This window comes from Lissotriton vulgaris, chromosome 7 (genome assembly GCF_964263255.1).
Source record: "Lissotriton vulgaris chromosome 7, aLisVul1.2, whole genome shotgun sequence".
Classification (NCBI taxonomy): Eukaryota; Metazoa; Chordata; class Amphibia; order Caudata; family Salamandridae; genus Lissotriton; species Lissotriton vulgaris.
In genome coordinates, this window is record NC_141695.1 from 1108923784 (window position 1) to 1108949823 (window position 26040).

Consider the following 26040-nt stretch of genomic DNA (forward strand, 5'->3'; position numbering starts at 1 on the left):
CCCTACATTTCTAATATAATCAAACTGGCCCCTCTGTTACTTTGGCTGTCAATTTGGAACGGGAGGTAGTACAAATAAATCAATGTATTATAAAAGACGTCATGAAGTTGGCTTATGGGTCTAAAATTACGTGGCTAAATTATATAAGGTGCACTCTGGAATCTTTAGGGTTCGGGGTACTTTATGATGATCCCGTGCAGTGCGAAACCTTTTCAAAGGCGAAATTAATAAAATGTTTCTTAGAGAAATGTACACAAGAAAGAGATCCCCTCTGGTGCATGGCCCATCTTCGTACCTTGCCTGTTGTGACCAATAATCGCCATCGTTTCATTTTAATAAGGTTTCGGTTGGGTTTTGTAACTTTAATGTTGGGTTATCATCGAATGTGTTTTCCGAGAACTAACTGGGACGAAGTCTGTGTGACTCCGGATCAAAACAATCAATTATACACATACTGTATTTTTGCAATTTTTACGAAACAGAGAGAAAAAGATTTATTATTACAGTCTTGAAGAAATTCTGTTTGTGTAATTACATTACTGCACTGTATGTCATGTTACAATTAGATACTCCATATGTTTGCCTGGCGGTGGCCTCGTTTATGTGTGCAGCACTAAAAACTCGTAATTAGCAAACATGTGATCAAATGTTAAACCTGGCATAATAAGCACACTATGAACAAATTCAAAGGCATCAAAATACAGCTGAAATCGTGAGGTGATATATATGCTGTTTAAGGGTTTTTATGAAAACCTTTTAGACAAGCTTTTTATGATAAATTATTGTCACTTTTGTAAATTTGTATCTGAACTTTTTATGCATTTGCTTCTAAATACGAAATAAAGTATTAATTGATTGATTGATTGATTGACTACCAAAGCTGTTGAAAATAAGGGTTGTATTCCCCTGCCCTGTAAAATATGATTAGCAAGCAAAACGAGTTTGTTTTTTATGTTCACACAAATTTCTTTTAAAAATTCTATCGGAATGCCATCTTCCCTGCATGCTTTAACATTAGCCATAGATTGTAACACAGCTTTGATTTCTTTTATTGAAACAGTAGCTGTTAATTTTATACATTGATTTGGGAGTCATTTTGGAATTTGCAATGCATTAAAAAAGAAATCTAATTTGAGACTGTCCACCTCCTGCCTGACAGAATAGATAGATTCTTAGTGTTTGAAAAACGCACTTTGAATTGTCTTTTCGTTTGTGATGCATATTTTAGTAAAGTTATTGGATAGCGCATGGACTCTATTCTGGGCCTGTTTGTCTTTTATTGGCCAAGCTAAAAATGTACCAGTAAACTCACTCTCTTCATAAAATCTCTGAAGGTGGGCGGAGTTAGCTGTATATACTTTAGTATAATAGTAATCTTGCAGCTCTTGGCGGGCTGACTCTAAAGCAGATTTATTCCTAATGTTTTTATCCCTTAGATATTGTTCATTTGCATGCTTAACTTTAAGTTCAAGGTGGTTTCTCTCTAAGGTTTGAGGACATCTAATTGCGATCTGCTTAGATGCCATAACACCATAAATTGTGGCTTTAAAGGCCTCCCAGACATTCTATACCCAGGCTGTATCCCTATTTATCTGAAAAAAAACTTTCAATCTCCCTTTGGATTTCCTTGCATCAATCTTCATCTTCTAGCAGAATTCTGTTAAATTACCATTTTGGGGCATTTTTGTCCCCCTCGATTCCAGATAGTTCGAGTTTTACTAAAGCATGGCCTGAAAAACAATTTTGTGTATAGGTCCAATTAACCTGAGATTAAAAAATAGTCAAATCTGGCGGCCGAGTTGTATTTCGCTGAAAAACACGAAAACTCATTTTTTTTTAGAAATCTTGTCCGCCAGCTGTCTATTAGGATTAGATTTTCCATACATTCATTCAGTGCCGCACCTAACCGTGGTTTATTTTGTTTTCAGACCCTTGAAGATGAATCTAAAGCAGGATTCTGGAAATAATTAAAATCTCCACTTAAAATGATCATTCTGGGAAGTAGCAGCAATGCATAATACAAATCCAGAAGGGGTGCAGGGTTATCCTCTACTGCGGCATATATTGTGGCTATAGTCAGCCTGGTAATATTAATTGAACCATTCACTAATCGCCACCTGCCCTCTTTATCTATCTGGGAATATATAGTCTGGAAGGGAAAAATTGTGTTTAAAAAGATTACTACCTTTCTTTGAGCCGCACCTGCTGATGAAAGATGGCTACTGCCTGCCCAATGCTGGAACATATTGTATGGGAGTTTCCTATTAGCAACATAATGGGTTTCCTCTATCAATATAATATTTGGGGAGTTGCCTTTCAACCATTTTTCCACAGCCCGAGCTTTAATTTTGTTATTCAAACCATTAGCATTAAAGGAGAGAATGCTAATAGATTATTTAGCTGCCTGTTGGTAAGACGTCATCAATGGTAACAAAAAATATTCAGCCTAGCTTGTATCTGCATATTTTAACCCAATAAAGATAAATAGGAATCACGTATAGAACTATAGTAACAGTTGCTAGGGATGCTTAAAAAAAGTAAAATAATCTTGCTGCTTATTTTCTTTAGGCGACTTTCGCCTAATAATGTAAAGCTTGGCTAAAAACAAAGTCTGTAAAAAAGAGATATATAAAGTGACAGTGCGAGCAAAGTGCTTAACTAAGTTGAACAATATTATAAATTCCCGAAGAAATGCTGTCCATTTGCCCTAAAAAACTTTGTCGGGAGCATAAGAGCCCTTAGAAAAAGTGTCTTTACCTTTAGAGTCAGTTAAGAGATGACTGAGATACATTGCGGTACCAGAAGATTTAGCTAGTCTAACTAGATTAAGGTGTCTATGCATATAGACCAAATAAAGTGACCATGCGGTGCAAATAGCATATAAAGTGCATGATAAAGTTGCAGTAATACCTGAAGCCCTAGCCTGTTTGTAATATGTTTTTCCCCAGTGTCATGTGGATGCCTTGAAATTTAGAAGAACTATCCCCATTTTCCCTCTATGCTTCCCCTGCTCAACCCGTGACCCCCCCCCCCCTTGAAGAGTCACCCACCCTGTGTGTGTGGAAGAATAGCCCACATCTCCTCCCAACCGCCATACAGAACTCTGGGTGCAATGTATGTGCACCCCCTAGTGCTTTTCAACTACCGGAGGTTTGAAATACCTCCGGGCCCCCAGCCCCCCCCCGATTCACAAGATGGTGCGATGGAATTTTGCATTTGTTGGGCGCTGACAAGCAACTCGATGGACTCTAGTTATGGTTAGATCACCTTTTAGTTCGGGAATTGCTTTCTTCAATAATGACCCAACCCATTCTCGCACCTGAGCCCTTCAATTGCCTAAGGAACGCCTACCAGCCGTAGATTAGATATTCTGTTATAATTTCCCATGTCCTGCAGTTTGGATTCAAGAGCCTCTATATTTTGTTTCATTTGGGAAATTTCATGATCAAAAGTAATAGCTTTGTCTTCAAGACTAGATAAGTGTTCCTCGACTTCAATTAGCCGTTCTGGAATTTTACCCATAGAGTCTCCAATTTGGAAAGCCTAGCGTGCAATGAGGCAATTTCCTGTGCTTGTGATGCCCGAAGCTCTATAATTTATGAGAGAATTATTTCAAACATACTTTGGACTGTTGGGTTGGCTTCTTTCCCATTCTCCGAACCTTGAAGAGCTGTACCATTACTGTTTGAGGCTGCGCTAAACGAAAAAGAGTGAGCTACTGGCTCTTCTATCTCTTCTAATTGCAGGGTAAGGGGGAGTAAAGATACAGGTGCAGGAGGTGCAGTAGGTGGAGTAGCCTTCAATAAAGATGGAACTGAGGGCTGACTAGAGGGAGCTGTAGCTGTGGCTGTTGTTACAAAATGAGATTTGGAGAACAGCGGGAACTGCTTGCAGCAAGTAGGGGTAGAAAAGGATTCTACCATTGACGATTTCCATCTTCAGTTCTTGTCTCAGAGGTATCTCCCCCTGTGTTTGGGTTGGATCTGACATCGTCTGTTGATTACCAGTAAGCCTTTTCTCGGGCAGAGCAACCTGTGCCTCTAAGGTCTGCGCTCTTTCTGGAGCTAGCAAATGCTGTACTTTCAAGTCCATTCTTCGTTGTGCGTTCCGCAACACAAGTGAACTACCCATTGTTTTCTCCCCACCTGACTTGTTATGGTGCTTTTGAGTGAAAATCAGTTACGGTGCTTTTGAGTGAAAATCAGCTGATTACCAGTCTGACTGCGGGGCAAAGGGCTTGTATTCAAATTCTTGCACTTGATAGTGCACATACTGCTAGGCTCTCCCTTATTGCTCACTTCTCTCGTCCACCCTCCTTTTTACATTTTCTGCCTTTACCCTCTCTCTCTCCTTTTCACAAAGCGCAGCAAACTGAGGGTTGTCCTCTTAAAATTTGCTTCCAATATGGCGTTGCTCACTGTTCCCCTCTACTGTGCCTCCTCTTCTCCTCATCACCGCCTGTGCTTGACTTGCATCTACTTATTCAAGTAATGAACTACACTGGTCAGTGGGGAACAGGCGCCAGACCCCCTTCCTTCCTTCAGTTCCAGCACCATGTGGTGCCAGCTCAGGACCTGCAGACCAGCGGTGGGCCTATCTTCACGACCGGGACAAGCCGCCTTTACAGGGTGGTGCCCGATCGCTTGAAATGACAGCAGGAAAGTGTGGCAGCCTACTGTCAGCAGTCTTATCTACCCACTTGGTGCATTATTGGGATTTAATCTGAGAATGTGAACACCACACCCACTTGGGAAGAATACGGCGCTCTGCAACATCCAGAAAGCTGTGCACATAATCACGTCCACTGAGGCAGGCGTTTATAATCGAACCGTGCGCTGAGAATTGTGCCTTCTATTCTCCACAAACTTCCTGGAACGCGTCTGGCGTTAAGACTTTACCGATGTGGTTTGCTGTTTGGTAACCTTCTTGCATGCTCTGATTAAAACTACGTGAGCAAGAATAACTTCTTGCGGCCGCTTCATTTTGGGTTAATCTGTATGTTGGATATATATGTATATGTGTATATATATATATATATATATATATATATATATATATATATATATATATATATATATATATATATATATATATATATATATATATATATATATATATATATATATATATATATATATATATATATATATATATATCAAAGGTTGCCCAGAGATGAAGCCGCACTCCGTGGTTAGGTCATTGATTTTCTACGCACGTGTTTTGACATAGAAGGTAGTCCACGTATTATTGTTTCAGACAATGGAAAACAACTTACGTCAATCAAGATTATGGAATTTTTCAAGTTGCATGGGATTACCCAGGAGAAAACTCCATTGTATTCTCCTAAGTCAAATGGACAAATTGAACGAGTCAACAGGTTCCTCAAGGAGTGTATTCAACTTGCCCTGGTGTCAAATCTACCAGTAAAAGGCTTTATAAAAGAAAGGGTGTTTACTTATAATATAACTCACAACACCATCACAGGGTTCTCCCCGTTCTTTTTGTTAAGGGGAAGAAGATGCGACCACAACATTACTCCCAAGTTTCTGTTGTCAGGGAACAAGTTGCCTCCCTCCATCATTATAGATGATGATCAATTACTTGTTAAGAAAAGAATAACTGATTGTCAATTGAAAAGTAAACACTATCATGATAAGGTGCATAGGGCTATCAACAAAGAGTTCATTAAAGGAGATTAGGCGTTAGCCACCAAGCCAGGTCATCAGGTCAAAGGCGAGTCTAGATACTTTGCCCCTGAAGAAGTGGTGGAAGTCTCAGAAAGTGCTGTTTGCCTTAGGTATTCTGGATGGTGCAATAGAAGTGATGTGATCAGAATTAACAAACATCAAGCTGAAGTGTGGCACAGGGGTCAGGTTAATGAAAGAGGCTCCAATGATGAGTACTCTTGGTTAAATATGTTCAATGGTGATGAAGAATGTATATCTACCACCCAGACAGACAGGTCTAGTGCTATTGGTGACTGTCAGCGTGAAAGGGAAAATAGAATTTGTTACAGTTGCAATGATATGTGTGATCTTAACAATGAACCACTAGGTGACAAAGAAGATAATGAGCAGGTTGATGTCAGTGACAATGTAGTCAATAATGTCCCTTCCTCTGTAGCAGCAGGATCTTCCGATGAAGTCCGGATACACAGAGGTTGGCAGGAAACATGTACCAGGTCTGGCAGAATTGCAAAGTTACCCAGTATGTTCAAAGAGTATGATGTGAGTTAATACTTCCTTCAGAAAGGGAGATGTTGTAGGTCTAGTCTTTTACTGTTTGCTCTGAAGATATTGGCCACATGGCTCGCGCAGCTGTGTAATGTGTCATACTATTTAAGTGACGTCAGCGCCATCAGGCAATTTCTTCAGGGCAACTCACTTTAAATGCCACTGCAAGAGACACTGATTCTCGAGTGCCTGCACGCAGTTTTGCCTCTCATACCAGTCAAGAAGCCATTAAAATCCGGAATCCAGCTCCCTTAGGTGAGCATGGTCCTTTCTCCCCGTTAGAGAAATTTACGGTGAAAGAGTAGCGGTCGGCGTCCTCTAAGCACTCGAACCTTCGAGTGCTGAGTGGTATTAGAGGCAAAACTGCGTGCAGGCACTCGAGAATCAGTGTCTCTTGCAGTGGCATTTAAAGTGAGTTGCCCTGAAGAAATTGCCTGATAGAAACCAAGGCAATGAAACATGTCGGCTGTAAGTAGAGTGTGAATCGATAGGTAGTATTCACTCTCTCCTTTTTAGTATATATGTGTTTACTGTCTGCAACAAAGAAAGGAACTAAAGTAAAGTTGATTGTCCTAGTTGCACAGTGACTTATATGTTAAATGTTACATGTTGTTAGTTGTGTCACATATAAGTTGTGTCCACTGCACCATCCACTGTCTTTTTTATTTTTGGGGTTTGAGACACGTTTTTCGTTATAGCTTGATGGCACCAATGATGAGAACAGGGCCATCCTGGTGAGTACCAACCAGGGGTCCCATTGGTGGTGCGCCCGTGAGGTGCCATCTCGCTTTTCACACATTTTTTGTCTGTGCTGTCTTATATGTATAGATCAGAGAGGTTGTTGTTTTAAAGAGGCAGTAGATTGAAACATTTGGATTATCTTGAGATTAAAGAGATCCCTTGGGTAACGAATGTCGACCATTTATGTTTACAGTTCAATAAGTGAATATTGCCACAAGAACTAGGATTGGTGTTGTTGATTAGCATGGTGGATCAGAACAACGTCTGTGTGAATGTATGGCTCTTTGCTTCAAGGGAATCATTGCACATTACTTGCTATTTTTCGTTCACCTCACTAAAGATCCAAATAGCAGCATTTGAACTCGCAGGTGAAGAGGGGAGCTAGGAAGACAAAATTGTACTGTGCAAGAACACTCTGGCGAGATATTTGGTGGCGTTGTTGGTTCAGTATAAGAAAACAAAACTGATGTGCAAAAGCTATGGAGCAGCAAGAACATTCATGTTTTGGTCAATTATTCTCTCCTCCTCTGTTTCAGGGTTAGCAATAAGTCTTGATGTGCCAGTAATTTTAACTAGAATATCCCTGTGGAACACAAATAGTCTCAGATTCCTGCTCTTGCAGATGAATCCACATCCATATAAAAAATAGGTAAGGGACCAATCAACCAAAACAACTCCAGACCTTCGCTGGTCTCATTTTGAGCTATGTGGTACACTGATGAGTCTACTGACAGTCCAGTGACCCACATAAGCGCAATCCCACTGGGTGCCATGACTAATTCTTTGGGTACCTTATTGTACCAGCTGTACTTTCCTGCCAGGGTGACTACATGGGCTTAGCGGCCCATGTTACACTTTCCCAAGCAGAAAGGAATGCCTTCAAGTAACCATGGTGTAAAACTATGCCCAAATTTCGAGATGATGGTAGCACTTGACTTCACAGAGCAAGGCTTATTCTTCACAGTTGTTACATGAGCAACTGTTCCCCACTTCATTACCACAAGGGAAATTCTTGGACATGAATATTTTCACACTCAACACAAGTGAGCTACATGTATAATGTTTCAAGGTTTCCCCACAGAGGATAGCCACATCTATAAATTTATCAGCTCACAATTGTGTCCCTCACTCTCAAATTGTTTAGGAATCTTGTTTCCTTTACTGCACAATCAAGTAAAAACCATAAAAGCTTACCATATTCTCTGAAGTTTTAACATGTTTTTGGTGTTAGTGTGTTAATTATACAGAATTCAATCAAAGCTTTCTACAGCCTCCTTAGGCGTGACATCCTTGGCAATGTTTTGCCTTCTATCCTCCTATTTTGCTTAAATCGTTTTTTTGGCATTAGTAGTCTGTGCACTTTATCACTGCTAATCCAGTGTTAAAGTGCTTGTGCTCTCTTCCTCAAACATGGTAAAAGTGGTCTACACCTAATTGTCTCCTTAAATGTACTTGTAAGTCTCTAGTTAATGGTACTACATGTACCTAGGGCATGTAAATTAAATTCTACTAGTAGGTCTGCAGCACCCATTGTCCTATCTACTAAAGTAGCCTTTTAAAGCATGTCCCAGGCCTGCCGCTGCAGCTTAAAGTGCAGTTTTAAACTGCTATTTCGGCATGGCAACCTTTTGCCATGCCTTAAACTTTCCTTCTTAGTACCTATAAGTTACCCCTAAGACCGCCCTGAAGTTACTTTGAACAGGGTGCATTGCATTTAAAACGTAGGATATGTGTGTTTAAGTTTCACATGTTCTGGCAGTGAAAAACTCCTAAAGTTTTTTTTCACGGTTGTATTGACTAACATTGGGTTCGTTAATTGCACTTAATAAGTGCTATATTTGGATTGGGAGCAGATAGAAATGTACTGTTTCCACTCTTATGAATTGCAATTTAAAATCATCTTAACTGGTGAAGTTGGATTTTGAGTCACAATTCTGAAAATCTCACTTTTAGAAAGTTTCCATTTTTCTTGTCACAACCATTTGTGCTTTCTGCCAGTGTCCTGTGGCCCCCCATACCACACAGAAGCTGGAACCAGGTATCAATATTAGAACTTAAGAGCTGCTTATCAGAACACTCCTGGACCTGTGGAAGTTACAGATGAAAGGCTGGTCTGCTGCTTGATGAACTGCTTTGCTGTCTGAGAAGGAAGACTGGACCATCTTACCTTCATTCTATGCTAACCAGAGTGACTCTAAGGGTCAGTTTGCTGACTTCCTTTGTGAGCTACAGGGACACAACCAGAGACTTAATGAAACTTGAGGGGCCCCCCTGCAAAGTACATAGAGGGGCCCCCCTCCGGACTCACTCAGGAGCTCTCAGGCCAAAGTACTGTTCCGAGCGGTAACCTGGAGCTCAGAGACCTCCCCCGCACTGCGGGGACCTTTGTTACACCACTGGACACAACAACCTTCAAAGACCTCCCTGCAACTGCCCAGCTGACCTGTTGTAACTGGACCTGCAACTGGACCTGCCAGCGCCCTGATGGCCTCTGCTGCAGTGAGCCCCTGTTCCCCAAGAGGTGCCTCCAGGTCCTGGAGCCTTGACTGGCATCAGGGTGTACTCCTTCTAAAGAAAAGGTGAAAATCCTGAACTTTGGGCTCTCACAAATGCGAATGGGCCCGTTGGTACCACGAGCCGGAAACCAGGAAGAACCAGCAATGCAAAAGTCTGATGAGACCTTCTCTTAACGCTTACAGCGGCCACCAGCATTGACCGGCAACCAGAGAGCAACACTTCTGACAACACCAACAACAGCCCATGACAACCGCCAATATGAAGCTACAGTAAAGACCACCCACAATGCTTAACGGACTCTTCACACTATAACCACGACTATCCATGACACCCGGCCTGCTCTTCGTGCTCCAGTGACAACCATGCATGATGCTCAACCTCCTCCTTGAGGCCTCCTCCAAAGCCACCAGAACTCTTTGTGGCAGACTCAGAAAGTAACTTTTCAGTGTGACTAACCTGGTCCTTGTATCTGACCAGCGCTTCATCAGGGTTCTCCAGTGTAGCGCGACCAGATGACCGCGAGTGGTACTTTGCACTTTTCTAAGTGTCATTTTCACAAATAAAATTGGATAATTCTGTCTCAACTGATTGGATTTTTGTCATTCTGGTATCATTTAGTGTAATAAAATGTACTCTACCTTGCCAAAAATAGGTTTGGGATTTTTATTGTGTTATGTTTGCACTTTATTACTGTTTGTTGACTCCATGTATACTTTAGACAGTGCCTCTAGGTTACGCCTGACTGCTTTTGTGTCATGCTACCAGAGGGTGGAGCTCAGGTTAATTTAGTTACTTTTGTGATTCACCCCAACAAGGATTGTGTTGGTTGCCTGAGTGGAGCTTCGACTTTCCACAACCAATAACCCAATTTCCTACAATTCAAAAACTACAAATAAAGAAAGCCTGTTAGTTTCCTGGAGTTGGTGGCTGACAATACATGTTTGCAACTCCTTTGTCCTCCATATTCTCTCCCCAGTTGGCGATCACTGCACTGGCAGGCCCCATCCTTCCCGCTGGCCCCAACATGTTCCACAGACCACTGCTCTGATAAGGTTGTACAGTAGTCCCGCACCTCCTTACTCTTGCATGGGATCGGGCTGTACATATGTGTGTGAACCATACTGTGCACAGGGCCCTCTCTGAGCCACACTTTGGTGACTCAAAGGTGCTATCACACCTGCATCGAGTTGGGGAGGAACTAGTTGATACCGTTCAGTACAGCAACCATTCCTCATCTGTAATCACCTCCTATTTCACTTTTTTCATCTTCATAAATGTCTTGCACTCTCTGCAGATACCCTGGTAGCCTCAGATAAAGACACCCCATTAGCCACACCAATTTAACTGCCCACAATGTAACCGACCAGAAACTGTTCATGCATTTAGCTGGCAGTGGGGAATTGCACCACCCTCACTAGGGCTTGAGGGGAAACATCTACTACATTACATTGTAGTGCCTTCACAACGTAGTCAGTACTGGGACTGCAACATTACCAAAAGTTCCATTACCAATCAAGTCATAACATCGACTTGCTTAAGGGAATGCACTGTTGGACTAGTGTTCGATTTTAAGCCCAACACCTTCCCTACTGATACACTGACTGGAGTTGGAATAGTAATTTAAACTATTTCAAACTCCAGCGCTTCCCTAAAGCAAGTCGTTGTAATGACTTGCGCTGTAATGGAAACAGCCCTGTTGTGGAATTGACTGCGTTGTTAAGCCATGTGTAGTTTTGGCATGCATGGTAACAGATGCTATTAAGGCGTGAGGGCCTCCTGTGCCCATCTTGCTCCCTCATAATCTGTACCTGCATCCTCTCCTTCCTCCTTAATCCATCCTTGTCAACATATATGAAATGTAGCTCCCGGATATTGCACCCTCATTAGCCTCTCTGCTTACACCATACATCTACTAATTAGTTCAATCTAGATGGAGATTTTGCTAATGTTTACTAGGTCAAGACCACCTATAAAAGACTCATTGCGCCTCGTGGCTACTGGAACGGACGGTAGTCCTTTGAGTCCTTCTTCAAGTCCGAAACTTATCGGGAAAGGAAGGTCCTTATTGAGCGACAGGACATCATGAGAGCCATCTGCAATCTAGAACCCTCCACCAAACGTTTATAGAGTGATTCAATACAAGTCTGAGTGATGTCTCAGGCTATCGGAAGGATTGATTTTCCAGGTCTAGAGGAAAAGCAATCTCAATGAAGTCACATATCACCTGGCGGCGAAGGCAGCAGAGACCACGAGCTGATGGAAACTGGTGAAAGCAGGACTGGGCTGCAAAGCAGCTCGCGTTGTTCACTTCTCCAAAGTGTTCAGTGTAGCTATGGCCGCCTGTCTGAAATCTGCCCTGGAGTGCGATGTGTTCAGACCTAAACAGGAGAAGCTGCTGCACGTCCTGCAATTAATACCTTGCAAAGAAAACGAAGACTTCTGCGTCTGTGTGTCAGGTGAGTGAGCTGCCTTGCTTAACTGAAAATTTACAAAAAAGGAAAATATTTCGTGCACTCTGTTTTTGTCCATCTTTCCTGACGCCTTGTTATGAGAGACTAAATGACTGACATTATTAGGTGGCTGATGTCAAAGTTCAGAGCAATGTGGGGATTTTTATGCGTTTTGTGCCAGCATTTATGTTAGAATGTAGAACATGTAAAATAAAAAGAAACAATGACAGCCTCATATTATATAACAGCTTTATTAATTTAGATAACCACTAGCGACAAAATAAACTGTGCATTTAAATGTTGGCGTTTTAGAATATTAAATCCAAACTGCATTTTAGAACATGAGATTTAAATTTGATTGAGCTTTCACTTTTGCTGTGCCTTCGGAGAGAGGCTGTGCGCTATTATTGTGACAGTCTATATTATACAAAAATACCCGTTAAAGTGAGAGAAACGGAGTGTTGTGGCTTGTGCACTTATGAATTAATTACTCTTCTATGACAGATTTCCTAGTGTGAAGGCAAAATTATCCTATTAAAATCACTGAACTAGGAGTCTAATGTACTCACTGGTAACACATGGCTTGTAAAATGTCTCTTGGAACCTGTGCTGCTAAAAAATTGATTAAAACTGCAATGGAGTGGCAGTCTGTCCCCTTACCGGGGAGGGGGTTGGGGGGACTAATTGTTTTCACAAGTTGATGTGTGTGTTAGGCGCACATAGGTCTCTGAAATCGATAGCGCAATCAGATAGCAGAAGTTATCGACTTTCCGGACGCGTATTTCATCGACTCGAGGCTAATATGTGGTTTGTAAAACCTCTTCATGTTCATGCAGAGTCTGTTTTGTGGGGCAGTTTTTTTTTTAAAAATTATTCACACAAATCAAAACGACAGGATGATTCACACTGTAATATCCGACAAAGGCGGACAGTGTTCTAATTCGTCATGCGCGCGTGTCATTACGCGCTCTGACGCTCTGACGCCAGGGGCTCGCGCCATGGAAACGAAATAACGGCATTTTACGTTACAGGAAGTAAAACTGAGGAGCTTGTTTTTCAAGTTGAAAATACCGTTGTGGGTGTTCACTGATAGACCATCAAAATACACAGATGATCCTGGCTATAAAAGGCTTCAGTAATTTAAGAAATGCTCTTATTAGAGCGCCCTTTCAGAGGCCTGTGACGTATTTGTATGTCAGGTAATCTGACACATCAAGGACATTATATCAGTTGTATGTTGTTTTCGGATGATAATTACATGAAATGTGGCAAATACGTGCGTAAACTTCGGTACTTGCTTGCCTAATACCATTCCATTAACTAGAAAAGGTGTTCGTATGGCTGTCATTGGGTGTTTGTTTAGTGCAATTGAATGCGATTAATCAAATCTATAAAAATGTATGAATGGAAGCTAATTGGTGTATTGCCCCAACATGTGCTCAAGGGATCTATGTGCCATCGGTGCCATACAATCTGCTTCAGTCTCACTACAGGCTTTATGTTAAGAGGTGTTAGCTTTCTCCTGCCCAACTCATGTTGAGCTCTTCTACAAGTCATCTGATTTTGAGTGGCTTCTATAGGAAGGGGTGGGGAAGGATTCAAATATTTCAGTTCTCTTGTAGGAGTCTGGGCAAACCAAGGGGCATATTATCAAGGGCCATTTTGCCGCTTTTTTGGCTTTAAAAGCCAGAAAAGCGGCGAAAATTAAATCCCCCTATTTATTAGGCGGCGCTAACATGCATTAGCGCATGTTAGCAGCCGGATTCCTAACGCCTTGAATCGCATCTACAATGCGATGCAAAGTGGGCGTACTCAGAGGCAAAATAGGCGTTCCCATGAATATACAACTTGGAAGAGGGCGCCACCACAACAGCGCTGTATTTACAAGGCTGCCCTGGACTTGAGCGATATAAAAACTCCTGCTAACCACTGCTATCGCCTATAATTTACGTCTGAAATTTCTCGACTTAGATATGTGCATAATGGGAGGTGGATTATAAGATTACATCCACTTCTCCCTATTTACAACATTTTCTTGAGCGCAGTCCTCACATCTCTGGTTTTCATGCGTTATTGATGGAAATGGCCGTATATCTCCGGATTTCACATCGCCTGTGGGCAAATCTTTGAAAATACTCGGCTAATATGGCGATGTGATCCAGCGATATACCGCGATAATGAGAAACACGCTAGACGCGTTTAGCGATATTTATCGCTCGTCGTTGATAATATGCCCCCAAGTTCACCAAACTTTCTATTAGACTCTGGCTCCATTTTAATTACGATGGAGTAATCAGATTAGTTTTCGGAATTTTGCTTTACTTTTTTTATGCAAAATTGCTGAAAATTAGGCTATTATGCCCGTTTTAAAAAAAACAGAAGCACAGGAACAAAAAACGGGGAGCATGAGCGCCTGCTGGGTCAATTTTGTATGCAAGCGTTTTGGGCTAAGAAAATAGCTTTAAATGCTGGGTTACTTTTCTAACTTAATTCTGCCTAATCTGGAGTAGAGAGAGAAACTCTGTTTATTTAGACCGTAGTCTTTAAACAATGAGATCGAAAGTAGAGCTGCGTCACATCAATAAACAAACAAAACTGTACACAATTTTAAAAATTATAAAATCGTTAAAAAAGAATTTAAAACACATGCTATACATAATAAAATTGGAGATTACTACATTTAAAATAGACGATTTTGATATGTTGCTCATTACAGTACTATCTGATGACTTATGGGCTTGCAATCCCTCGTACTTTAATTATTAGCTTCCTGCGCTAAGCGATTTATCTCTTTCAGGTAGTTACCAAGAGCAATTGCTATTTCCAGATTTTCCATTCCTATCAACAAGTTTGTTGCTTGTACACGTTGTCTTATGCCATGTTTTATAAATAAAGGACGTAGGAACCGTTGTCTCACTTTTAGACATGTCAAGCAATCAAGAAGTATATGTAACATTTCACACTTGGCTCCCAAGCCACATTTTCATATACCATCTGGGTATAACATTTCTGCCGTAACTATCCCCTCCATTTGCCAAGGGATGATGCCAATTCGAATTTTTAGTATCTCCCACCTAAAAGCATAATTTGGCAAGGTTTCTAGGTATGGGTACCCCGTCTCGTATTCCCATGCTTCTATCATATTTACCACAGATTTTTTGTTTCTTAGGTATCCTATATCCTGGCTTCTGGAGAACTCCCTTCCTTGTGCTCTAAGTGCACTCTTCGTGAACTCCACATCTAGGGAATTTTGGTTTACTCCCACTTTTAGTTTCCCAATTATTTCCTTTATTTTTCTTTTAGCATCTAATGCCCATCTTAGGTTACTGTGGCGGATTTCCTCACTACACCAATGTGAGACCTTTTCCCCTACCCCCTGTAATTGGCGTTTCCAGAATCTTATCATCGCCATTTTGGCCAAGGTATTCCATCCAATCATATCTGTTTCCAGTCAAATAGTCTGGAGTAATTTTGCCGTAACTATACGTAAGTAAGCTACAGCAAGTTACACAAGTTACACCTACCCCTACTTTCTATCTCCCTGCTTTTTTGGAGATTCCTGCCGGCTTATGTGTTTTCTGAGATCCTCAAGCAATTTCCAACAAACTTCTACAAATGATTGTCTTTAGGTTTTGTAACGGAGAAGGAAAATATTGACAGCTCGTACATACTGTTTTCCTAATTTTTGGAAATATATTAGTGTATATTGCAAGGAGTGAAGCTGGTAAGCTTTGGGATAAAAGGGCCAAAGTCTTGATGTTAACTGTGACTAGATCCCATGCAGCAAAAACGTTACTCACAAAGTTAAACCAGGGTTCCCTACAGGTGTTGTTAGCTTACCTTTGATGTCTTTGCCGCAGCTGCAGGCCAGACATCCAAAGAAATGTGTGCAAGGGCTGTAGTGTAGCAAAGCAAACAACCAATAGTACAACTAAGGAAATAAATAACTAATTGGCCTCCACCATCAAGGACAATAAAGCAGGTGCAGTCAGTGCAGGTAACAGCGGTGTGTCGCTGGGGGTGCTTTGGGGGGATTTTGAGGGAAGATGCAGAGGAAAAATTAAATAAAGAATTAATTTTCCTTCAGCATCGTCCTTCGAAATCCTCCCCAACACGGCCCCACCGCTCCACAGCTGTTACCTGCACGGACTGCTGTAGCAATAAAGAGAGCGCAAATGGCACAAGAATTAAAAACAAAATAGTTTAGGAATTCAAGAATAATTCAACAAACTAAGCTTCATATAAGAAAAATGTAAAATTACATTTTAATCAAAGTCACTGGAGTGATAAAATCCCACCATGAAAATTCAGCTGTACCTAATGACCAAGTGAGGGGGAGTTTACATGTTCGTATGGACGGTAAGGTTTGGATTGATCAAGCATTTTTAAGTAGTAGGACATCTTGCAATCAATTTGTTTAAAAAGTACAATGAAGACTTCATATAGAGAGAAAGTTGGCTTTGGGTCAGCCCTTTCAGCCATTGACTTGCATGTGCTTGTCGCGGGTTGCTAATCCCTGAGTGGGCTGCCAGTCTATGCCCTGGAGTTTTGAGGATGTTCACATCTTTCCATGATGCATAGTTTGCTTTATGTAATTAACACGTTGTGTGCTTCCTTTTATGTATTCACTTTGCTGACAAAATACCACTTAAATTGCTGATTTATTTTGTTTTTTACTAAGTACCATCTTTTCGGATGCATTACCCTGTCATATAGGTATAGTGATATTTATTAATTGCCCTTTACTCTGTTGTCATGATGACATTTGTTAGATTTCCTCCTTGGGTTGTTCTCAAAGTCGTGCACACATATATACACTTTCTTAAAGAAGCAACAATAGTGGTGGCCCTTTCTCAAAAGTACATTATTCAATATTCTATTGTGCATGCCTTTTAATTCACCAATTACAGTGTAGACTTCATCTTCTGACTGATTTTCATAGCACACTTCTTTGTGGTCATAGCTCAATTCTGCTTATGACGTATGTTCAGCCAAGGGACCCTATCTCCAGCTTCTATATTGTTGTAGTCAAAGTTGTTTTGTACATTATGGGAATTCTTTTCAATGATAGTTAGGGACAATGCACACAAAGATACCTGTCAGTTTCCGTACACTTAGAGCAACAAAACGAAACACCTATTGTCTATGCCAATGCTTTTAACAGTTCAACTTACAATGCGGGATCGAGCAAAAGACTGTTCATAGGCTTGAACTAGAATATGGTATATTTCGTATTGCTTATTTATTTCCACAGTTCTTTATACAATACAACCGTGTGTTTTTCCATCGTGTGCTTCAGAGTGTTGTATTAAATTGGTCATGAAGCCTTATGCCTTTTGTGCAATTGCCTTGCCGTATTTACTCATCACATTTCCTGCTGCACTTGCTCTGTCAATTTGTTATTGTGTTGTATTAATACCATCGCCTCTATTATCGTTACTTTCTGCAAACACTGTATTACCCTTTACTCTATTCCTGCCTCTGGCTTTTATTTAATGTTCATGTAATGTGCTACTCTCAGGTGCTTGCTCCTTCTGGAGTAACAAAAAAAGCCGAACAATGAGTGCATACAATGATTGCTAATATGTCATTAGCAGCCAGAAATAACTGGCTGCTACTTTTCAGAGGTTTTTTTCTTATCTCACCTTTGCTTCGATATGTAAATCTTAATGTAAAAACCTATAATATACTGACTTCAGTTTCAGCAAATTTAGATATTTATAGTAAAATGGCTTAAAAAAGGCACACAGAATTGAATAGAAAAATACTCCCATTAGGTGACCGTGATTTTGTTTTAGGCCACTGGAAACATGCTTGGATTATGTTCAAGGACATCATGTTTTTGATACGGTGTATTAAGTACATAACATTTGAGCTTCATAAATTCATACACATTCATACCTGGCATAATAGTTCAGCGAGTTTGAAGCTCGCCTCTGAGAAGTGATTTCAAATTCACGAGTTAAAATCATGGCACAGCTTCGTCAACCGTTTACCCTTCCGAAATCAATACGTTTATTACTAATAATTTGCAATTAGTAATGGCAGAAGTGAGGGATGATGCGCTATATGAAACGCTTTTACTATTACTAAACTAATTTTTGATAAAGTGCCTTAACCTAAACAGAGACACATTTACTTTGAATGCCACAGGTAAAATTGCACATTGTGATTTATTTTTATTTTGCAGCACTGTTTGTTCTCTGGAACCAGCTTAGTTGTGAAGTGCCCCTTCATCCATCCATTTTCAGAAGGACTGACTGTCCCAAGGAGCCATTGGAATTCTATAAGACTAGCAGACTGTAGGGGCCATCCTGAATGCTTTGATTATAAGTCCCTCAAGGAACAACACGTCCTTGTTAGGCCATTGTAATGCATGGTTGCTGTGGAAACTGCTTTTTAGAAGTTATCCTTGACGAAAGACACTGTGCAACCAAAGAAGTATTATCATAACACATTTGTATAACTTATAGAAATGGACTTGTTTATCCTTCTAGGAATCTACATTATGATAATGAACTTATATTGTGCAATTTGCTAGCTTTGACATGAAGCCTACCATCAGAGCTATGGACTTGATTAGAAAAAAACATTTGATTATTGAAGTGTGTAAGTGAAACACGTGATGTGAGCAATTGCTTTTTTATAGTACAGTTATCAACCGTTAAGTTGAGTACAATCAGAACTACGCAAGGCTATTGCAAACATTAAAAGCAGCTTAATAAGCAAGCAATACATACCATTTCAGAGTTTTGTTTGCAGAGATCATAACAATGTTAATTATATTGGAACTCCGGAGCAATATTGAGTATTGAGTTATAGCAGGTATAATAGCAGATGTTAGCTGCCAATATCATTACTATAGGAACAAACTACAGGAGGTAACCCATAAACCCAGTTGAGACCTGGGTAACAAATGTGCAAAACAAAAACAATGTCTCAACAGGTAATATTTAAAGGCAATTATTTAAGAGCATGCATATCATTTTCAAGAAAGGAGTGGAAGCAGGGAGGCAATGATGATTCATGCAATGATTGCTCAGAGCAGTTTATATTGCACACTAGATATAGAACAAGAGCACTGTAATACATTAAGTGATCATGTAGCCTGTACAACTTGTGCACAGTTGTGCTTGTGAAGAAAGTGAATGGCGCAAAGTGACAAGTGAAACCAGCGAAAAAACAGCGCAAGAGAACAATTATAACATTGTTTTCAGGTTGAAACGCCGTAGACATCCTAGCGCAATTGTTTGTCGCATTTCTGTGTCATGGTCTATGAATCTATTGGCTGATCTTGCATTGCTATCTGAAGAAATTAGACCATTTTTATGTTTTCATTATAAATATTGTTGTCACTGATCTATATCTAGTGTTGTTTTTTGTTGCACATGTTAATACTATATCCATAGTAACATTCTTCTCTTGCCTTGAGATATGAATGCTCCTACAATACAGAGCAATCTCAGATGTGCCAGGCAGTGTGATGTCTAATGTATCTGCATCTTTATCTTCCCCAATTCCCCTTTCCCTGAATCTACTCCTAACCTACATATTGTTCGTGTATGATTGGCTGTGGGTGTGGAGACTTGTGGAAGCTTGCATCACCCCCCTTGGATTGCAAGTTTAGTGCATTTTTACTCATTGTCTCCTATGTGACCACCTCACATAGTCTTTACAAGTGCTTCACTAGTTATCCATGATCTGATGCTTCATCTTCAGGCATTTATGATTGCTTACTGTTTTAAATGGGATTTCTGGTTGGCTAGGGCATGCGCCAAAGCCAGGCAGAAACCACCACTCTAGTCAGGGCAAGGGAGTTAGATCCTGAAGATAACCCCTGCTCCCGCTCTTGGTAGCTTGGCACTATCAATCAGGCTTATTCCAGAGGCACTGTGTAAAGCATTTGCGCAATACACACACACAGCAGCACCACACTAGGCACACTACAAAAGAGACTCCGAACAAGGTTAGATAAGAAATAGCCTTTGAATTATCATAAACACATTAGATCATAATCACACATATACACTGTACTAACTGGCATTAGGCAGAAATTTACAGGAGATTATATACATGACAGGGCCAATTGGAACCACAGGAACAGGTAGTAAAACACAACCAGTAACTACTGGTAAATTAATGAACACAGCATTATCACATTAGGCATAAAAACATTATGGATTAGCATTAGGCACATATCCTAATAACTAGCAGTGCACCCCAAGCATTAGGCAGGTGCACACATCATCTGGGGGCCTTACACCACACCAGGACACAAAATGACCCCAGGCCAACTGGCCTTCCTTGGGGCCCGTCTGGGCTGTCCCAAATGCCTTCTGTCCTAATAGTCAGGGCTCTCAATTATAGGGCCTTTCACTGGCATTCTGGCTGCTAATGCAACCACAACAAATGTGCGCAATGCAATGGGGGCGAGTGGGCATATCACCCCTTCCTCTTCATGAAAAGAAATATCCCCCATGTTGGAGCTGCCCGCGCTCCTGAGATGCAGCTGTTGAAGACTTTGGCCCGTAAGTGCCTCTCGAGCCCCCCCTCCGGGACTCTAGCAACAAAATGCCCCCACGTTGCAGCTGCCTGCGCTCCTGCTCCATGCACCACAATGTACCCTGCAGGCCCCACTCATAGGGCCTCGCCTGATCTGTCCCGGTATTCCTTCGGTCACCGGCGATCTCTGCGGACCCGCCTCTCTCTCCACGAGACGGGGGAGGCATGAATGGAGCCTGCAAAGCCCCAGCTCCTAAGATAACACGCGGGGCTCCCACTGGCACACGGGGGCCCGGCGTTCCTCGGACCTGACTTCCTCTTGTGGCACTTCCTCTGGCGCCACGCCCCCAACCAAGCATCAGCGTCTGCCTGACTTCCAGCTTGGGTCGCGGAAAGCCTCTGCTTACTTGAAGCACGGAAATGCAGGGTAGGTTCCGGCTGCACTTCTTGGCAACACCAAAATGCGGGGTAGGCTCCTGCTTCACCAAAATGCAGGGTAGGCTCTCCGTTCCGATGCAGTGTGGGGGAATCCCCACATCAGATTTCCCTCAGGACGATGTGCAGCTCAGCACAGCTGGGCTCACACGCTTCTCTTGTCGTGGAGAGGCAGGAAAAGGTTTCAGTGCTCACGAGGTGCTAGAATGAGAGTCCCAAAAAGGCAAAGCTGGGCCCAGGCAGGCCAACTCACAGGACCCTCCAGCAGAGGGGCATTCCTTCGTGGTGGTTCATCCTGGGGCCCAGCAGGTACAAGTAAGCACACACACAGCACACCTTACATGGGGTCACAGCCCCAATACTTATACAAGGCTGCTCTTTGTTCTGCCCTGGCGCAGGGCTTGGGGAACCAGTCTCAACTTGTTCTGGGCGGTACTGGAGCACTTTGTGTTCAGTGCTCACACCCTTCTTTGTCAGGTGGGGGCTTGGTCCTCAGACACACCATAGGGGGCGGAGCCAGCATTGAACAAGGCAGGAACAGACCTATTCAGGGTCGGAGGCTACTCCTCCCACTTCTCCAAATGCAGATCTTCCCATTCAGCCTAGCGCTGACTCACCCCGCCCTCCCTGGAGCCACAAACCTCTCCAACCCCTGTCACTCCAGATCCAGACATGCAATACACATCATGCAGGCAGAGACACATAGCACACAGAAATGCCAACGTCTAAAAGTGGCATTTCTAAAATAGTGATCATAAATCTGAACACACCATTACACAGCATTTATTATCACTATTCCAAACATACCTAACTTGACCACGCTGCCCCTCTCATATCAGGAATTACCACTGAAACACTTATCAGGGAACCCCCCAATGCAGTCATATGAGAGGGCAGCTTCACAGCAGTGAGAAACCAAAATGGCTGTTTGTCAATACCAGGACATGTCACCCACTTAAGGTACATGTCCCACCTTTTACCTACAATGCACCCTGCCCAGAGTGTAGCTAGGGCCAACCTGAGGGGTGACTGACATGAAGTAAAAGGGGGTCACAGACGTGGCAACCATTTTTACATGCCACGTCACAGCGGCAGTAAACTGATCGCACAGGCCCTGCAATGGCAGAGGCTTGAGACAGGTTTGAAAAGCTACATTGGTGGGTGGCTGCAAGTCCACCAGTAGCATTTAATTTACTGGCCCCGGATATATTAGATACCACATTACTGGGGAATGATAGGTAAATGAAATACGGCAAACAGGTGTACACCAACCTTACCATGTTTACCACAAAGAGCACACGCACTTTACACTGGACAGCAGTGCTAAAGTGCCCAAAGTTCTAAAACCACCAACACCATGTCAGAGAAGAGGCTAGGAGGAAGGCAACAAGTTCAGGGATGACCCTGCAAAAAGGGCAAAGTCCAACACTTACAGAGTGATTTATTCCCAGTGCCCAACTTTCATCAAAGAATAAAGATCCCCACAGATGACATCCCTCTGTGTAAGAAAAAATGCATCAGTGGAACCTCCTTTTCTGTACAGATATCACAATTATGAATTTCTCTCCCTGGTAAGACTAAAAACATCCAAGATCACCTGGAATTCAGTAGCACAGTAATGACTTGGCCCTTCCCCAATGGATGATCATGCATCACACTGACTCAAAGACAGCACCACTATAAGAGCAGCTTTTCTGCCCATTACACACAACAGGCAACTTCCATCCTAGGCAACATTTGCATTGGCAAATAATTCTATCTTTTAAGTTTTGTACCATTCATTCCTTATTGCTCCATTACACTCCCAGTTTCAGTAAAATCTTAACACAAATGTAATTCAAAACACACAACAGCCACGCAGGCAACATTTGAGGAGTGTGGGGGAGCAGTTCCAGTCACCAGTTATGCAGAAGTGCTAGTGCAGACATTATAAGTTCAAGCACCAACCTCCTTAGGCGGTCCTCTAACAGGGCGCCTACCTCAGAAGTCAGTGCTCTTAGTGAGCACCGCACCACCACCAGTACGTCTGCCCCAACATTGCACTACAAAAACGACCATAGAAAATTCTCTAAACAAGAGACTACTATACAATACAATTCCATTTTGAAACACATCAAAGGACAATGCATGTCAAACCTCCATAACTGCATCATAAATACACGTACTCTGCAGTGCTGTGTAATCAAAGCAAGATCCACTATCAATAGCACCTGAAATCGACCACTGTATCAAAAACGATGACCCTAATATCCTCCTTATTACTAAAACATGTTTCATAGACGCTTCTGCTCACACCTATAAACACTTTGTATCCGCACCTACATTCACATCTACAACATGCTGCCACCCCCTCCAGGCTCAGCACACTCAATGCTGAAGACTTCTCTGCATTCTTGTATGACCTCTTCCTCACCTCCAACCGCAAGTTGAACGCATGGGGTTTCACCTTCTGTCTGGAGGACAGGCTCATAGATCTGGGTGGCCGTCTGCATGAAGAGTTTCTAACCATAAGATCATCATATGCTAAAGACCACTGCCTTGACTTAATAATCGAATACAGCACGATTGTCAGTAGCCTATTGTGCTCCAGTCACATGGTCTGACCACAATGCTATCCTCTATTCTGTTACTCTTGCACACCAATAAAAACACCCCAGCCAACATGCAACTATTCTCCAGTACCTTTCAAACCAGATTGGCTAAATCCATGGCTTCAGCTCACAACACAAGACTCACAAACCTCTTCTGGAGTTTCTACCCTTAAGGTATTTACTTGACACCTGCACCCCCATGAGAAAGATAGAGCCAAAGAAAAACAGAATCACTGGTTGTCTAACACCCTTAGCCCTTTAAACTTCAGTGCAGCACATCAGAGACAGACTAATGCAAATCACCAATTTATGGCACTTCCTAAGTCCTCAAGTATACAAGAAACACCTACCAAAAAGGCATCTTGTCAGACAAATAAAATAACCCTACACCACTAGAGTAATTTAAGCCATGAACTGCCAAGAGGTCATTTTCAACCAGTGCTAAGGCTGATTAATTCAAAATGCACCAAAGAAACAACCCCACACTCCCAATAAATGTAGAACTCACATTGATTAACATTCATTGAAAAAGTCCAGAAATGAAGATTATTGATAATTACTTCACCTGCCCTACCATGTCATTCTTTCTTGAGTACACATAGAACTTAAGTTTCTCTTTCATCTTTAGGTTCCTAGACCAAGTAGGGAGTCAAATGACCACTACCTGGGACACTGCCTAAAAATCCCAGACTCTTTAGCCTCACTTAGACAGTTTTCATTATTGAGTCTACACACACTCCCTAAACACTCCTTACCAAAAAGTAATGCTTGATGCAACATAACCCAACTACTACTGGCCATACTGGGATTTTCAAAATCAGAGAAAAACAATAAGTGCCTAACATCAAAACCATCTGGAAACTAACAACATCCTGGATGAAAACCAATTTGACAGCTGGTCCAACTAAATTACAAATAGGCCATGGTGAAGGTATAGGATGAACCTGAGTGTCAATATTATCCAGATATACTAATACTCCTAGGCCTTTTAGCTGCCTTAAACACACTGGATCAGAAGATAATACTCGCCTCCGTGTCTTTAATAAAATTAAGATTTTCCGTCATGAATACTAGAAAAATCTACATTTTATGGCAAGACCGGAGGCTCCTATTATGCTTGTTTAAAGCATATTAACAACATCAGAAGCCACAGTATGAACAGGTTTACAATAGAACATGCGAAAAATACTGTCATTGGACCAATCTGCTGATCTCAGAATGTCTTCCAAACGAGAGCCAGACCAAAAGGCTGTAGAAGCCATGGCTCCCCTGGCCGAATGAGCCGCGAAAACGGAGACATCAATTCCGGCAAGAGACATGACCCAACGGACCCAACGGGCAAGGGTAGGAGAGGAGACAGGAAGATGGGGTTTACGAAAGGAAATAAGGAGTTGAGAATGAGAGGGCGTTCTGAGATCAGTGGTCCGTTGTTCGTACACTTTTAAACACTGTCCAACACACAATTTGGGATGAGCTGGAAATTAAGGATAAAACACTGAATCCAAGTTAGTCTTAGTTCGTCTGCATATCTGAAATAGGACACCTTTAGGAGAGAATTGGCGAGCAGAAACATCTAGAACCTTAACATCAGAAACTCTCTTAATGGAAACTAGACACAGTAACATGGTAAGTTTGGCAGATAGCATCTTGAGTGAAAGAACAGAATTGTCTGGCCAATTTGTAAACAATTTAAAAACTACTGTAACATCCCATAAAGAAGTATACTTAGCCAACGGCGGTTTCGCACATCGAACTCCTTTCAATAGACGACAAATGAGAGGGTGAGCACCAACCGGCTTACCATCAATCTGGGAATGGTAGAGAGAAATGGCTGAACGATAGAGATTGACAGTGCAATAGGCCTTACCTGCGCTGGCCTGTGAACCAAGGAAATTAATGATAAAATTCAGAGAGGCTGAAATGGGATTGAGGTCCCTTTCCAAACACCAGCTTGTCCAAAGAGACCAGGCGGATTTGTATGCCTTGGAGGTTCCAGGGGCCCAGGCCTGGCTGATAAAGATCGAAGCCTCTTGTGAAATGAGGACGTCAGAAGTGGAAGGCCGGAAACTTTCCAGGCCCATAGCGTCAGGGAGTTGTCGAGAATGAGACTGTGTTGTTCGCCCAGAGGATTGAGTAGAAGATCCCCGAAGGAGGGACGAAGGACTGGGAAGTCCACTGCCATTTCGAGAAGAGACAGAAACCACACCTGCCAGAAAGGGGCTACAAAAACCAGAGACGAAGACTGGCGGCGAATTTGAGAGAGAACCCTGTTGATCATCAGAAAGGGGGGGAAGGCATAATGCAGATGACTAGACCAATCCTGCAGGAAAGCGTCTGATGCCAAAGCCATTGGGTCCGGTCGCCAACTGTAGAACCGGGGCAATTGGGAATTGAGCCGGGATGCAAAAAGATCGATAGAGAAAGGGCCCCAAAGTTGGGAGAGAGAAAGGAAGACGGATGGACAGAGCTTCCAATCGCTGGAATCTCGAAGAAACCTCGAGTGCCAATCCGCCACACTGTTGAGATCTCCTGGGAGATACTCCGCTGACAAGGAAAGTGATGGGCGAGGCA

At 42.1% G+C, this 26040-nt stretch overlaps 1 protein-coding gene across 1 annotated transcript in view; it reads left to right on the forward strand.

Moving 5' to 3' along the window:
• The first annotated feature begins 11823 nt into the window (after positions 1-11823).
• The window catches only part of LOC147702989 (exocyst complex component 1-like), a 106821-nt gene continuing 92604 nt past the window's right edge, over positions 11824-26040 (forward strand). The window contains exon 1 of the mRNA XM_086928857.1: positions 11824-11947. Coding sequence (XP_086784983.1) covers positions 11824-11947 — 124 coding nt within the window. The remainder of the gene's footprint in view (positions 11948-26040) is intronic.